The sequence below is a fragment of the Mustela putorius genome, unplaced genomic scaffold (assembly GCF_011764305.1).
Source record: "Mustela putorius furo isolate JIRA1106 unplaced genomic scaffold, ASM1176430v1.1 tig00003836_pilon_pilon_pilon, whole genome shotgun sequence".
NCBI classification, from domain to species: domain Eukaryota; kingdom Metazoa; phylum Chordata; class Mammalia; order Carnivora; family Mustelidae; genus Mustela; species Mustela putorius.
This window is the reverse complement of record NW_025421989.1, coordinates 9,896,716-9,911,744: the sequence shown is the minus strand read 5'-3', so window position 1 is coordinate 9,911,744 and position 15,029 is coordinate 9,896,716. Positions and strand designations below refer to the sequence as shown.

The 15,029-nt window shown below is 46.2% G+C and overlaps 2 protein-coding genes across 4 annotated transcripts in view; one reads left to right on the top strand and one right to left on the bottom strand.

Annotated features, from left to right (window-relative positions):
• OFD1 (OFD1 centriole and centriolar satellite protein) overlaps positions 1-15,029 on the bottom strand; it is a 67,259-nt gene that overhangs the window by 45,404 nt on the left and 6,826 nt on the right. Inside the window, exon 2 of the mRNA XM_013059601.2 lies at positions 9,177-9,282. Coding sequence (XP_012915055.1) covers positions 9,177-9,224 — 48 coding nt within the window. The 5' untranslated portion in view covers positions 9,225-9,282. The remainder of the gene's footprint in view (positions 1-9,176; positions 9,283-15,029) is intronic.
• On the top strand, positions 17-12,155 carry TRAPPC2 (trafficking protein particle complex subunit 2). 3 transcript variants are annotated; one of them, XM_004758859.3, is made up of 5 exons: positions 17-112; positions 6,442-6,553; positions 9,189-9,333; positions 9,782-9,867; positions 11,078-12,155. In XM_004758859.3, the coding sequence occupies exons 2-5, from the start codon at positions 6,461-6,463 to the stop codon at positions 11,174-11,176; spliced, it is 423 nt and encodes a 140-aa protein (XP_004758916.1). In that variant the 5' UTR covers positions 17-112; positions 6,442-6,460; the 3' UTR covers positions 11,177-12,155. The 3 variants fall into 3 exon arrangements, with proteins under 3 accessions (XP_004758916.1, XP_004758920.1, XP_044945244.1); XM_004758863.3 differs by having other exon boundaries at positions 50-149; XM_045089309.1 differs by lacking the exon at positions 17-112 and adding an exon at positions 186-802.

Below are 15,029 nucleotides of genomic sequence, written 5' to 3'. Positions count from 1 at the left end.
CGCGGCCCTCTGGCCGGAAGCTCCTCCCACCTCTCGCGAGATCGCAACCGCGGACTCTCGCGAGGATTCTCGGGGAGTTCTGACAGAGGCTGCCAAGCGCGGGTCGGCTGAGGTAAGTGACTGTTTCCGTTGGCGGCATCTCCCCGCAGGTAGGAGATGGGGTGAGTAGGGGGCGGGAGGTCCAGGGGACGTTCCGGGTCCCGCGTGACGCGGATTTTGGCCCCGTCTCCAGTCCGCCCGGGGACAACCGGATCGGACCTGGCCAGTCCCCCGTTCGGTCACATCCCAGGCCACTGGGCCGACGCACATCGCGTTTTAGCCCGCAAGTGTCGATCAGCTCGGGGCCTTTGCTTCGTTTTGCCTTTCACTGGGACAGTCAGCTAATGCAGGGTTTTTTAACGGCCGTACTGTTGTCACTTGGAGCTGGAAAATTTGTGGGCCCTGTCCGCTGAGGGGCGGGGATTAGTCCTCGCACAGGCAGCCTGATAGCGTGTAACAAAGTGCTTGGTAACATTGTCTCGAACAAGTTTCCAGGTAACCTCAAAGACGCAGCCGTAAGCGTGTCCTCTGGGCAGTTTGGGATAAATCTGTCACCCAGACTTTAAAGACTTGGTACACACCTACGTACTGCCCTTCGACCACAGCCATCTTTCCTGCTACAGATCTTCCTTGTCCCAGTCGTTATCACCACCAGGTCCCGGCCGTCACTGCGGGCTAATTAGAACTGGCTCACCAGCGATAACCCATTTGCCATCCCCTATCATATCCCTTTTCCTCTGGACCACATACATTATATTTGAAGGTAAGATACTGCTGTATCTCACTCCCAACCCCCCAGAAAGGCCTTCCCATTTAAACATTCTCTGTTCCTTCAGTAGCTCCTTTCCAGAGCATTCCTTCCAACACACAGTTCAGAGTTATTGACCCTTTTAAAACGAGATTCCCAGAGGTGCGTATGTTCCCTGGAGGTGTCAAAAGGACATGATCTTAGTACAGCCTCAAATTGACATTAGCTTTTTGGGTTCCTGTATTAGACTACTGCCCCTTACGGAGCTTGCATTAAATGTAAACTTTTGGGTCCTTGTAGATGAACTGCTCTTAACCTAGGTTTCTCTCCTATTGTACAGTTTGGGATTTTTTCCCCCCGGTTTTTAACCTTTATTTATTTATTCTTTTGCATTCACTTAAATTCTCTTAACCTGCAGGGATTGTTGAACCTTTGGTGTTGCCTTCCAGTATATTAGCTGCCCAAGCGTGTTATCCTTCAATGTGATAAATTGTCCCTCACTTAAGCATTCAAAATGTTGAGCTGAACTAGGTTAATGTCACACGATGGTTCCCTGTCAACCGACTTGTACAACTTTGAAGTTCTTTGGGCACGGACATTCAAGTCTGGTAGGAGTGGTCCCTCACTCAACAAATAAAACGAGTACAGCCTGCACCCCCATCCCCTTGTAGCTCTGACAGTACCACGGACTTCTCGGAGCCACAAATCTCCAGTTGGTTCTCAGGTAGATACCAGGTTACTTCATACAATGATTTGCCATCCCCTGGATTTCTCTTCTAAAACAAAGTCTAGCCATTCAGCTTTCTGTCAAACAGTTGTATAAAGCAGCAAAACAAAGAAGGCGGGGGATGATTGCTGTATAAAACAGAAAGTCTAAGTTTGGCAGGGCTTGTTGTCATATAACCAGTACTTTGACTAACCACTTGATTTTTGTCTGGATTCACATTAATGAAGTTAATGTAAATTAAAAGCTCCTAGCCTGTGTTCTGACCGGAGACAGGTATTTCATACGTGTTTCTCTTGGTGTTTTAATCTATTCCAAAAGTACTCAGTTACAGAAGAGAAGCCCTTGTTTCTGAAAACAAACATAAGTAAAACTAACCCGAGGTGGTTTGACGATTTTGTTCCTGAGATTTCCCATGTCCCTGATGAGTATACAGCCACTTTTGTTAGTGAAAAATATAAGATTTGCTAAGACTTGAAGATATGTATTTATTGAGGTTTTTGTTGTTTGTTTTTTAAGATACCGGTCTTAAGGTTCCAAGCCCGCCTTTTTGTCACACTTGCTATTAGAAAATCATGCTCTTTGAGGGAGCGCCTGGGTGGCTCAGTGGGTTAAGCCTCTGCCTTTGGCTCAGGTCATGACCTCAGGGTCTTGGGATCAAGCCCCCCATCAGGCTCTCTGCTCAGCCGGGAGCCTGCTCCCCCTCCATACCCTCCACCTGCCTCTATGGCTACTTGTGATCTCTCCCTCTCTCTGTCAAATAAATAAAAAGAAAAAAAAAAAAAGGAAAATCATGCGCTGAGAAAACTGAAGTTCAGCAGATCTGCATCCTTTGCACCAGGTGACCTTTCTCCCCTTCTTCCTGATTGTAGTCTAAGAAGGCTTTTGTTTTTAACTTATTTCACACATTTCCATTCATTTTGTGCTTCACAGCCCCTCTCATGCCCGCCTCACAGATACGTGATTTTTTTTTGCGTTCATTACTAGTTAGTGCCCTGTTTCTTACATCATGTACACGCCCTCTTCCAGTTCAAGGTAGTCCGGAGCTTCTAGATCACCACATTGATTTTAGTTGTCGCTCCCTCTCAAACAGCTCAGATCACCTAGCCATCAGGGACGGCTACCGTTTTCATCCCAGGTGAGAGTCCTGGAGTCGACAGCTCCCATCAGTGGTTATGGGAGTTTCCTCACAAGTGTGGAAACTTCAACTTCTCACAAAGGTGCTGTTAATCATTTGATCACAGACCTCCCCATTCAGGCCTCTGAGACCGTGAAGGCCTGAGCACTAGAACCTTCAGAAGGTTCTTTTCTCTGTTGAGGCCAGGTAATCCCAGCATGCCTCTCATTCCTGTGTTCCGGCTTCACCCGACACTGCCCCAGCCACTGCCCCCCTCCTCGCGGTTCCATTCCCCAGGTGTGGCGCACTTACTCTGTACTGGGCTCTGTGGTAAGCATTAGGAAGGCCTGCTCGGCCAGAAAACCACTTAGATGACCCTCAGGTTTCCCCAGGTGGCTTCCCCCTGACGCACCACTGTCCCCACTTCCTTCCCGTCCCTCCGACCTTCTACAGTGCTTTGAAACTCTTGTCCTGGGGTAAGTGAACTCCTTTTTTCCCTCAGTCTCCCTACAGAATGCACCTGCTTTCTGTGAGCACTTCAAATATGTCCTTTCCCCTCATTCCTGCAGCGTCCTCGGCTCTGACGTGTGTGCTGTCTACTGCTATAACAAAGTTGAGTGGCTGAAACAGCACAAATATGTTACCTTACATGTGTGTGGCACAGACGTCCACCGCGGGTCTCACTGGGCTGTGTTCCCTTCCGGAGGTTGTCGGGAAGAATCGGTTATCTTTGTGCTCCCCAACTTCCGGAGGCCGTTCGCCTGCCGGCCCTTTCTTCCCTCTTCAACGCTGGCAACGTTGCATCTCTGCGACACCCCTTACCCCCTCTGCCATGGCGCTTCCTTCTGACCTTTTGGGCCTCTCTGTTCCACTTTTAAAGACCGTTGTGATTATACTGGGCCCATCTGGCTCGTCCGGGCTGCTCTCCCTGTCCCAAGGTCAGTTGGCGAACCACCTCAGTTCCACCTGCAGCTTTAATGCCCCTCGGCCGGGAAACAAACATTCCCAGGTTTTCCGGGTCAGGATGTGGTCAGGGCGGGGCGTGTGGTTCTGGCACCACCACATGCTCAGAATGGACGTGTTCATTTCATCCCTGTTTTTTTCCTTATTTCCTTTCCTGGTGAAGAGACTCATCTCGATACTCTGCTTGGTCACCTCAGTCGGGCACTTGGAAACATCCTTGATTCTTCCCTCTTCCTCAGTTCCCCAGTTTAATCCATTGCCAAGTTCTGTGTAGCCATCTCCTCCCCCCTGGAGACTTCGTCTTCGTAGGAGAGGGGTGAAGGGCCCCTACTTTAGGTGATGGGGAAATGGAGCAGACACACACTGTTGGAGCTCACACAGACACCGGCAGCTGCTTCACTTGTACTAAGTAACACTTTGTGGATGGAGGAAAGCGATTGCTTCTTTTGTATCACAGGCTGGAGTACTAAGTAACACTTGCTTCCTGGATGGAGGGAAAGTAGACTTGGCAGAACTTGAAACATTTCAAATCATTGTTACAGAGCCAATACAGAGGCCACGGTCCAATACAGTAGCGACTGACCGTATGTGGCTTTTTAACTAAACAAAGTGAAAAACTCAATTCTGCAGATACAATAGCCACCGGTGGCTACCACACTGGACAGTGCAGCTACAGAACTTTTCCCTCCCCGTGGAAAATTGAGTGTATCAAACAGCATAGAATTCTAAAGTGTCTCATCTTTGCCTACCACCTTGGCATAATAAACCTCAAATACTAAGTGATGTAGACATTCCCTTCCGAGACAATGTGGTTGTTGTCTCCCAAGATTTCCATTTCTTCCACTTCACCTTCCAGTTCTGCCTGTAGAGTCGAACAGTCGCATTACTCATTCAGCTGCTATGAAATCAAATTATTGGCAGTTCAAGTTCTGTCCGGCTGTAGAGTCTATGACCTGATCTTTATGTGGTGTTTCCTCGGTTTCCTTTCTGTTTATCATCACCCTGTACTGACACTACGCAGGCATGGGGATAAGGGTTTTCTTCCTTAGATGTATATTGTTTTCAGCCGCTACTTAAATGTTTGTGTGGCAGAAATGAGCCCTTCCCTTGGCAAACTCCAGCTGCAAACTCCTGTTCCAATTAAGGACATCATTGTTGACTTTGTTCAGATTGAAAGTTCTCATCCCTTTGCCTCTTGACAATTTCTTTCAATCTCGAGAATTGTTGCTACTTCTGCTGGCTTTGCAGCGCTTTCACATCATTCCTGCCTGACTTGTTATCCAGTTTCACTATTGGGGCCTTTCCCCGCGTCTTTCCCCTAAGACACTGGCTGTAAAGGATCAGATGGTCTCCGTTGCAGCTGCTCAATCCGTCATTCTGTCAGCGGGCAAGGCCGCCTTCAGCAACAATAAAAGGATGGACAAGGCCAGATTGGGCCTGCAGGATGCAGTGTCCCAACACCTGCCCCGAGTGACATTCTAAATTCCCTTTACCTCATCAAGCCAAAAGAACGTCTTATTTGCCTCTTCTTCCAGTCATGGGCCTTCCAATTCCAGAGTTCAAAGTGCCAGTTGTGCCTTGATTTCCTTACCAACGGAGGTTGTATTCATTAGGAAAACATTTCAGGTTTTCTCACGTTCAGTGTGATTCAGCAGGAGTCCCAGTGAGGCTTGATGAGCCCTGGGCTCCGACACACCTCACCGTACACGCCCTGAGGGGGTGTACTCTCCGTTAGCCAGGTGGCTGCCCCATGTGGAGGCCTTAAGGGTCAGCCCGTCTCTGCATGCATGTGCTCCTCTGTGTCGATCTAGAGAGCCAGATACCGTGCCTAGTGCTTCACATGAATTACACTGTATAATCCTCAAGGTCACTGTAAGGGATCTCTGATGGTTGCCTCTGTCTCACCGGGGAGGAAACTGGCATTGGGAGTTTAAGGACTGTGCCTGTGCTCATGTTTCCAGTCGGTGGCAGAGGCAGACCCGAACCTAGCTTGGTCTGATTCCAAAGACCGTGTGCTAGAAGTACATAAATACGTACATAAATCCTTCCACCCGTCTGTCTGTCCATCCAGATTTTGATTGTGCTAAAAGCCACAGAATCCCTGATTCCCCCCGCAACCAACCCCACCCCCAACACTTTCTCTTCATTCCCTTAGCAAACCTATAAACACCAATTCTAAGATTTCTTAACACCTCAAGTGTCTTTCTTTTTGGATTATGGTTTCTTTCATCTTTTCTAGAATACAAAATTGTATCTTCCTTTCTTTTTTTTTTTTCTCTTTTAGTAATCCCTATATCCAATATGCGGCTTGAACTCACAACCCCAACATCGAGAGTCACACACACACCACCGACCAAGCCAGCCGGGCGTCCCATGTCTTCCCTTCTTACGAATGCAGTTTGAGGAGGCATATCATAGGCTCTTGCATTTGCAGAGACTTAGATTGATAGCATACATTGTTCAGGTAGAAAGAAGACAAAATCCGCACCCTTTATCAATTTCTCCCAGTGTTAGTGCTAGTAATGCTAACTGGTCCGTCCAAGTTTGTTCCAGCTTGCTCCGAATGTTCTTTTGGGGTCATGAGAATGTTGTTTTTACGATTTTGTATTAGAAGTCTTCCAGTTTCCCTGTGAAAATAAGGTACTGGATTCTATAGGACATATCACAGACCTAATCTGTCTAGTCCCAAAGCCATTTGTCTATGGCGATAGACTGGAAAACGTGACAGGCTTTGTGATGTCCTCTTCTACAATGTCAGGTTTAAGTAAAAAATTGAATTCTAGACTTCTCGTTAACAATTTTTCATTTTCAGTATGGAGTACTGAAAACATGTTATTTTCATTTAACTAGGAGCTATATATTGAAGACAATGTCTGGAAGCTTCTACTTTGTAATTGTGGGCCACCATGATAATCCGGTTTTTGAAATGGAATTTTTGCCAGCTGGAAAAGCAGAATCCAAAGTGCGTATGGAACCTTACAAAATTCTGTAAGAATCGTTATGTTGTTGTAATGGTAATGGTGTGGCACAAGTTGACAGCTGGGCGAGACCCGGACAGATGAGGTAACTGGAATCCGCCACAATTAAATGGGGCTTGCCCCGCAGTCCCACAGGTTGAAAGAATCCGGCCAGGGAACAGTCTCTGAGTGGTTGACTCATCCTTTGATTCACTACACACCCGGCACATACTAACTAGCAGGATGCTCTGGGTCTCTGCTCTGATATGTAGTTCACTGTGTCACCCGTTCTGAAAAGCTGCTTGCTCCCTGAGCACCTAGGAACATAGTCCACCTGTTGTGGGACCGGAAGAACAGTTGTTACTGACTGGAAATAGCATGGAGAGCCCATTCTGCCCAAGGGAATTACACTTCTCGTCAGGACATACGGAGGAGGGCCATCTGCACCTGGGAGGGCTAAGAGAGACCCTTGCTTCCATGCCCCGCTGGCCCTGAGACTCCAGCAGCTTTCAGTGCCCTTCTGCCCCCGCTGCTAGCTGGGTGGAGCCCGCATGCCATTCTCCCCAGTGACACCACCCAACTTCCCTGTTGCCAGTAATGGTTCCAGAAAAACAAGCTCGGTTCAAGAACATGCCATTCAGAGTAAACATGTAGAATCTTGAGATGAGGATACCCGGGGCCCTTCCATCTTTCTGCACTGCTCCATATTGCCCATAAAAAGTTGGGCTGTGTTTCTCCCAACTCCGAAATAAGCTTTCGTGTCCCTTAAAAAATTGATTTTTGAAATTAACTGTACCACATCCAGTGTGTGATGCTTTTTAACTATTTAAATCTTGCCACAAAAATAAGATAGAAATGTAGTAAAGGTATTCTCTGTCAGGTGGCTGTTGCTACATTATGGCCCCACATTCCTGTGAGCACGGTGCTTATTAGAACTTGCTACTGAGGCTTCTCCGTAGCAGCGGCTGCTTTGTGGTACAGGGCTACTTACATAGTTTCTGTGGACCTGTGGGAGGCAAAGCTGTGTCTGTAGAAACACTCTGTGGCATGACTTGCCCTTAGTTCCTTCTCCTGCTACCACTCGCCTTAAAGCATTTCTGCATTTTTCCTCTAATTGATGACCCCATGGAAAACACTGCTGTAAGCCAGACACAAAACACATCGATTTCTCTAGGGACGAAATTAGCCTTGTCATGGTGATGTGAGTGGAGTAAACATGCCTGAGCTGTGCTGGGGATTCCGAGCAACTGGCAGCCTTCGTCCAGCCCCGTCCCAGGAACAGCCTCCGCAGCAGGGAGGTCATATGACATTGCCTTTCCCAGGGCTGGCATAACAGAGCACCACAAACCGGGCAGCTTAGAGTAAAAGCAGCTCATTGTCTCACGGCCTGGAGGCCAGAAGTCCAAGCACAATGCATCTAGGCAGGGCCAGGCCCCCTGTGAAGCTGCCAGGGGAAGATCTGTTCCAGGCCTCTCTCTTAGCTTCTGGTAGTTCCTTGGCCTGTGGCCACAGAACCCCAGTCTTCACATGGCATTCTTGCTGTGTGTCCGTCCCTACATGCCCCTCTTTCAGAACTATGCCAGTGACGCTGGATCAGGGCCATCCCACTCTAGCACGCTAACGACAGCTGCAGTGACCCTCTCTCCAAAGAAGGCCACGTTCTGAGGTACTGGGTGGGGTGGTGGGTGGTTAGGACTTGAACAGAAGAATTCAGCTCAACCCGTTAATGGAAGTCTTCATGAAAAGTTTATTTTGAAATAATTCCACAGGGGTAAGACTCCCAGGTTGTGAATTCCCTCTCCACATTATGGGGGACTGTCCCACCTCCAGTTAAGCCCACGAAAAGGACACTCAGCTCTGATAGGACTGTCTCCTGATGTTGAGACCGGTGACTACTCACAGCTGGGGCTGAGCATGGCCTCCTGCCACTCCCAGGTCCCCCTGTCACCTAAGCTCCATTCACCTGAAAGAGGCCAACGCCAAACCTGTAAGAGTGCCACCTCCTCAGCCGTCTCCACTCGCCAAGTGTCACCGTGTCCCAAGGCCTTCCCTGCCCTTTTCCCCTGCTGACCCTGAGACCCATGCCGATGTCACTTCTGTGTAGCTCTCCTTTGCCACCTCCTTAGCTCTCCAGCCTACCACCTGTCCGCTAGCCAGAGCCACTTACATTATTTTTCATAAATACGTATTATTTATTATTAATTATTTTACAATTTATTATTCATAAATATGTATGTATTTTGCAAAAAATAAATTTTTTCCTCTAAAAAGATATGAGGGTGTTTAAAGCAGAATCTCTATTTTTAACCTACTGTACTTCACACACTGAAATAATTACCAAATTTTATAACTTCCTTCTTGCAAAATTAAAAAAGTAATCTATATTGTTTCTTGAACACCAACATTTCATTTATTAATTGGCCGTTTCTATTTGTTGAGTCTTAGATAGCAAATAGAAAAGAATATGATGTGAAAACACTTAAGATCTTTTCTAAGTCCCATGACAGTAATAAATGAAGTAGCAGCAGAAAACGCCCCCTCCCCCCAAGAAGACTATGTATAGAATTTCCAGAATGAAATGTTGGTGTTCTCGATGCTGTCTGGAAATGTTAATCTGGTGCTACTCACGTTGTCCTCTAGGATGATCACCGTCATCTGAACCAGTTCATAGCTCATGCTGCTCTTGACCTCGTAGACGAGAACATGTGGCTGTCCAACAACATGTACTTGAAAACTGTGGACAAGTTCAATGAGTGGTTTGTTTCGGCATTTGTCACTGCAGGTCATATCCTTATCTTTTACAAAAAGATGTCTAACTAAAGGTTGGGTAACAGACTAGAACAACATGAGACATAGATGCCAGACTGTGAGTCTGTGGACTTCAAGTGTCAGGTAAAAACTGCCATTTATGGGGCTACTGTTATTTGGAGTGGGGAAGCATTTGTTTAATATTTTTAACAGATAATTTTGTTTAACAGATACTTTTAGAACCAAGTCTCAAATAAAGCTATGGTCAAGCTGAACCATTAGGTTGATTTTACTTCATTCCGTAGGGACTTTCTAACTTAGAAAGACTGTGTCCTCTGATAAAAGTTACCTAACTTCAAACGCAGTTTACATATTTGGCTTTTCCATCACGAAATACAATGCATGTGACTCATTTGAAGGATATCGTATCACCTGACAACTTTTCATTTTTCATTTCTATTAAGATTATACCTTAATTCTTTCACATATGAGATTTATTATGCTCCATGACATAAGGCAAGAAGATGGGATAAAGAATTTCTTCACCGATGTCTATGATTTATACATAAAGGTATGGTATGCTCCCTAACTCTTTTAATTTGATTGTAAAAAGGGATTCCAACAGGAAACTGACCTGTGGCAGTAACTCCCTTGTACTGTGGTTTTCATCTCAGACTAGTTCCCCCCCAGTCAGAATGACCCCTGGAAGCTCCCTCACAGGCAAGACTTCACCACCAGGCTAACATATATTTAGGACAGAACACATCGTAGTTGTTCTTAAACAGGTTTCAGTTTCCCCCTTTGGCACATACAGTTGATTTTATTAGGGAACCCTAAAAAGAGAAGGAAGCAAGCTACAAAAAGGAAATTGCTTCATAATTTTAATCTAAAATGTTCTCCATCTACTTTACAAGTAAGTTACACAGCAATGATTATAGGTCATAAACTGTCAGGAAGTTTACCAAATAGTCTTTGAAGGGTAATGGTGCCACTCACATTTCTTAATATTTAGAAAAAATAATATAGTAGTAGGATGTCTGTGGTTAAACTGCAGGGCTAACAGTCTGCTCCTATTAATTTTAAATGGTCTGTATTTAGACAAGATTTTTTGCATATCAGCACAGTTAATATTCCTGGTCAGATTTAGCAAATAAAAATATTTAGCTCTTAAAAAGATAAGACAACATCAAGTAGATTAAGGTATAAAAACTATTGAACGCCTTTGCCTAATTAGTGATTCCATTTGACAGTTTTCTCGCATGTATTATGATACACTCATTATACTATTTAAGAACCTGATCATTTAGCCTGTGTTAAAGGAGTGTATTCAAAACCTGATTGTTAAAAATTACTATATAAGGGTAATTTAATATAGCAGCAAATGTATACATTTTTTTTAAACTATGAGCATATGGTGGATTTTTAGTTTTATGCAGCCAAAGGGCCTTATAGATAAACCCATACATTTATAATTAATGTGAGTAGATTAGTATTTCACACGGAGGGTGAATCCTGAAAGTTCTTTAGCTTACAGAGGAACGCTGATCATACCACCATTAGTTTTGCCACAGGCACTTCTCAAAACTGAAACACGAAATCAAAAATCTCCTCAAGGGGGCATTACTATTTAACAACAGAACATAAAAATGTGGTCTTCAGACTTTTGTTTTAGATGTCTTTGATGATTTAATTTACAACTTTAAAATAGTTTCCTTCTAGAGATCTAGGATTTGTCAGCCTTTGTACTTTGACAAGCTTACTAATACCTTCTTCTTTCCTAGTTTGCAATGAATCCATTTTATGAACCCAATTCTCCTATTCGATCAAGCGCATTTGACAGAAAAGTTCAGTTTCTTGGGAAGAAACATCTTTTAAGTTGAATGTGGAAAAATCTGGAAATAAACAATACCACTACAATGGGGTATTCTCAGGAATGTGTACGTTGTAAGTAACTTGACTAAATAGCCTGGAAGTTTTACTTGTAGTCTAAATTTATCTAAACCTAATGAATTCCTTGTATTATTTCAAAACAGTACATTCAGTTTCTTAACGATTGTCAGCAGATTATCAATATTTGCTTGTAAACAGTGTTATTTATAAACTCTTTATAACCTTGAAAATATCTTTATTCTAAAACTTAAAGATGAGCTTTTGACTTTACTCATTCAGACAGCTTGATCTTGATGTCACAATTCAGAACTAAATGTCCTTGTCAAGATTTTGGTAGACAGATTTAAAAGTTTCTGCTATAGGGAATGAAGCTGATAGCGTGTGCATGGGTTTCTATACATCTATACTGTTATAAAACCACACAGGCAGTATACATAGCACTCCACAAGAGGCCGAAGCAAGCAGCTTTTGCGGTGCCAAACACCAAGGCCTGTCTCTGTCAGAGTGATTCTGCTATAAATCAAGAATCCATGTTGTAAAATGGGAGGCTGGGACCAAAGTGACAGGTTATGTTCTTACATTGTCTTTCCCTCCGACAGTAAACTAAAGTAAGCGAACTTGTTGACAGTTATAATAGTAAAATGTTGTAATTCTGGAATTGTAAACAAAGAAAAGTTTATATTACATTAACATTTGCATTCTTAGCTTTTTTAGGCTGTACACCAAGGGGGTGGGGAGTGGTCTGTAACCAGTGGGATCTTACTGTAAACTAGTAAATGTCTATTTAAAAACAAGTTATAACCAGATATTTTCTGTGCTAATTGTGAGCACTTAATTTTTTTCCATCCTGAGTAACTTGAGCAAGTAGTTCTTAAGTTTGGTCTCATACCGTTGTGTGAAGTTGCTACCGTAATGTTTTACTCTATCTATTTATTTGATTTCTTTAATAAAGATGTTTGTCCAAGATTACGGAAGTTTGGTCAAGTTTTGAAAGTGTTGCTTACGCTGCTACCGCTACTGTTTTAGTCCTTTTCCCCCTAGTGAGAGTCTACAAGCTATTACCTTAACCCATTTTCTAGAACTCAGATGCCCTCAAACTAGGTACCAGAGCTTTGGGAGCGGGAAGATACCCCGCTAGAAATCGAGGAGTGGTTTGAGCCGAGCTCACTGCAGAGACCCCAGTGTGTGTACTTACCGCACCCCGCCGGCTCTGCCCTCCGTGAACAGACCGCGCGGAGAGCAGCAGGAGGTTTCGGGCGCCCTGCAAACCCTGCAAACCCTGCGTCCTTCCTCTGGGCTCGTGAGGGAAGCGGGAACAAGGACCGCAGGCCCCGCGTGAGTACGTCGGTGCAGTCTAGCACCGAGCTGTGCGTGTGCAGGAGCATGAAGCCAGCCCACTGCCACGCGTGCGGGCGGATGGGACGCCAGGCGTGGGCTGCACTGGACGAGCACGTGGGCCGCGACAGTGCGGGGGAAGCTGCCCCGGGCACACGGACAGCACGGTGCGAGGGGACGAACCAGGGGCTGGTACTTAAGGAAGCAGAGAAGCCAGCAAAGCTTCGATCTGGTCGTACGGGACCTCACACAGGTTCAGGAACACAAGAGCGACAGGATGGCATCATGAGCGCCCCGGGCATGAGGCCCGCTGAGCACACGTGTGTCAGCACCACGTCAGGGCCATGTTCGCACGCCCAGAGGGACCCAAAGATGACGCACAGCTCTGATCCTGTCCTCTTCCGTTTCCCAGATGCTTCGCCAGCGCCCACGTTTTCCTCGCCCGCAGAGGGACGGACTTCTGCCCCGGCTGCACTATACCCGTGTTCTTTCAGGTTCCACTCAGTCAGCCCTTTCCGGTTGCCAGTCCACAGTGGTGGCTTTGCACAATACACAGACAGTGCGCGGGTCCACTTGGCCATCTCACTGGCCCCAAGCCACGGGTGTCCACGGCGTCATGATACGCAAGGGCAAGCTTGCACACGTTTCTACAGAAATCTAAAACTCAAGGCTTTCTCTTAAGGGACATCTAGGACGTTTTCACTTCCACTAGGGAATTCTTCCCAAGGTGACAGACATTCCCCCACCGATGGGACTGGACTTTTCCATCTTGCACACTGCGCCCCGTTATTTGCCACGCGGGCTGCAAACGTACAACTGTCTGTTCTCCCAAGTTCGGTCGTCCGCCTTTGCCGTAGCACTGAACGGTCTCGAAGGCTTCACGGGAGTAGAGCACAGCAGCGCACGCTGTCACAGAGCCGGTCGGACGCCGTGTGACGAGCACGGGCACTGGACCACTGGGGCCTTTCCTCGCCACACTGGGGCGCACGCAGACCGGTCCTCCCGCTGGCTTCCCGGGGGGCTCTGCAGCTCCTTCCACCAACCCTGCCGCCTCGGGCGCTGCTTTCTTCCCCAGCTCCTGTTTTCTCAGTATTTCTCATCTTTCTTTAGGTAACACCAGCCAATCAAAAGACTTCTTTGTTCCTAAAAGACTTCTCACTTCCTAAAAACAAGAGAGTCCGATCTGCAGCTACCTCTCCCGGCTTGAAGAGCTTTCCCCCTGTTCGTTGTAGTCTCTGAAGGCCGCAGCTCCTGGCAGCTCTGTTCCTCCTCAGTGGTCCCACTTCCGTCCTGCACTCGGTCAGCCAGCCTCGCTCACGGGATCCCTCCGAGTCACCGTGTTCCGCGGCATCACTGTCCTCACTCCCCAGCCTGTCTTTACACACATGAAGATCTGTTCCCTTGGCCATTTCTTGCTTCCCAGCTCTAGAACTTCTTGAATATTTCGCTGAAGAAAAAGTTACTGAAAAGCTACTTGGACTTTTTTTTTTTTTTAAGATGTTGTCAGAGCACAAAGCAGGGGTAACAGCAGGCGGAGAGGGAGAAGCAGGCTTCCCGCTGGGCAGGGAGCCTGATGTGGGACTCTAACCCAGTACCCCGGGATCATGACCTGAGCCGAAGGCAGACCCTGAACTGACCGAGCCACCCAGGTGTCCCTGCTTCTAAATTTTTTAAAAACCCCCAAAGTATTAGTTAAATCTGTGTAAGAATCAAAACTACACATTATGTAAATACCTACACACACACACACACACACACACACACACAAAATATGGGCTGAATTGTGTCCCCTCAAAATACGTATGTTAATAGCCCTAGCCCCCAGTCCCTCAGAATGTGACTCTATTTGGAGACAGGGCCTTTAAAGAGGTAATTAAGTCAAAACAAGCCCACTAATCCAATCTGTCCTTTTGAGAGGGAGAAATTTGGACACAGAGACATGGTGGCATGGGGGGGCGGGTGGGGGGGGAATGCTGCACACAGAGTCAACGTCATCTGCAGGCCAGAGAGAGAGAGACCTTAGGACAAACTAAACCTACCAACACCTTGATCTTGGATATAGAGCCCCCAGAACTGTGAGAAAAATTCCCACTGTTTAAGCCACCCAGCATGCATTTTGTTACGGCAGCCCCAGCAAACTAATACAATATGCTTCCCTTACATACTAAATATCTAGCTTGATACCTAAGAAATAGACACGCACTGCCTCCACGGACAGGAACTGGGTAGCAAGGGTACAGATATCTGTCTCTTAAGTCTTATTAATTTTTTTTTTTAAGATTTTATTTGACAGAAATCACAAGCAGGCAGAGAGGGGGGAAGCAGGCTCCCTGCCGAGCAGAGAGTCTGATGCAGGGCTCGATCTCAGGACCCTGAGATCATGACCTGAGCTGAAGGCAGAGGCTTAACCCACTGAGCCACCCAGGTACCCTCTTAAGTCTTATGATTTTGAAACGTGACTCATCTATTCAAAAAATGAACAGAAAATTTATTCCTGGGGCACCTGGG

Excerpts from the sequence above, each read along its gene's own strand:
- TRAPPC2 (XM_004758859.3), top strand. The coding sequence starts at position 6,461 with ATGTCTGGAAGCTTCTACTTTGTAATTGTGGGCCACCATGATAATCCG. Across the intron at positions 6,554-9,188 it reads CTGGAAAAGCAGAATCCAAA|GATGATCACCGTCATCTGAA; the intron begins GTGCGTATGGAA and ends GTTGTCCTCTAG. Across the intron at positions 9,868-11,077 it reads TCTATGATTTATACATAAAG|TTTGCAATGAATCCATTTTA; the intron begins GTATGGTATGCT and ends CTTCTTTCCTAG.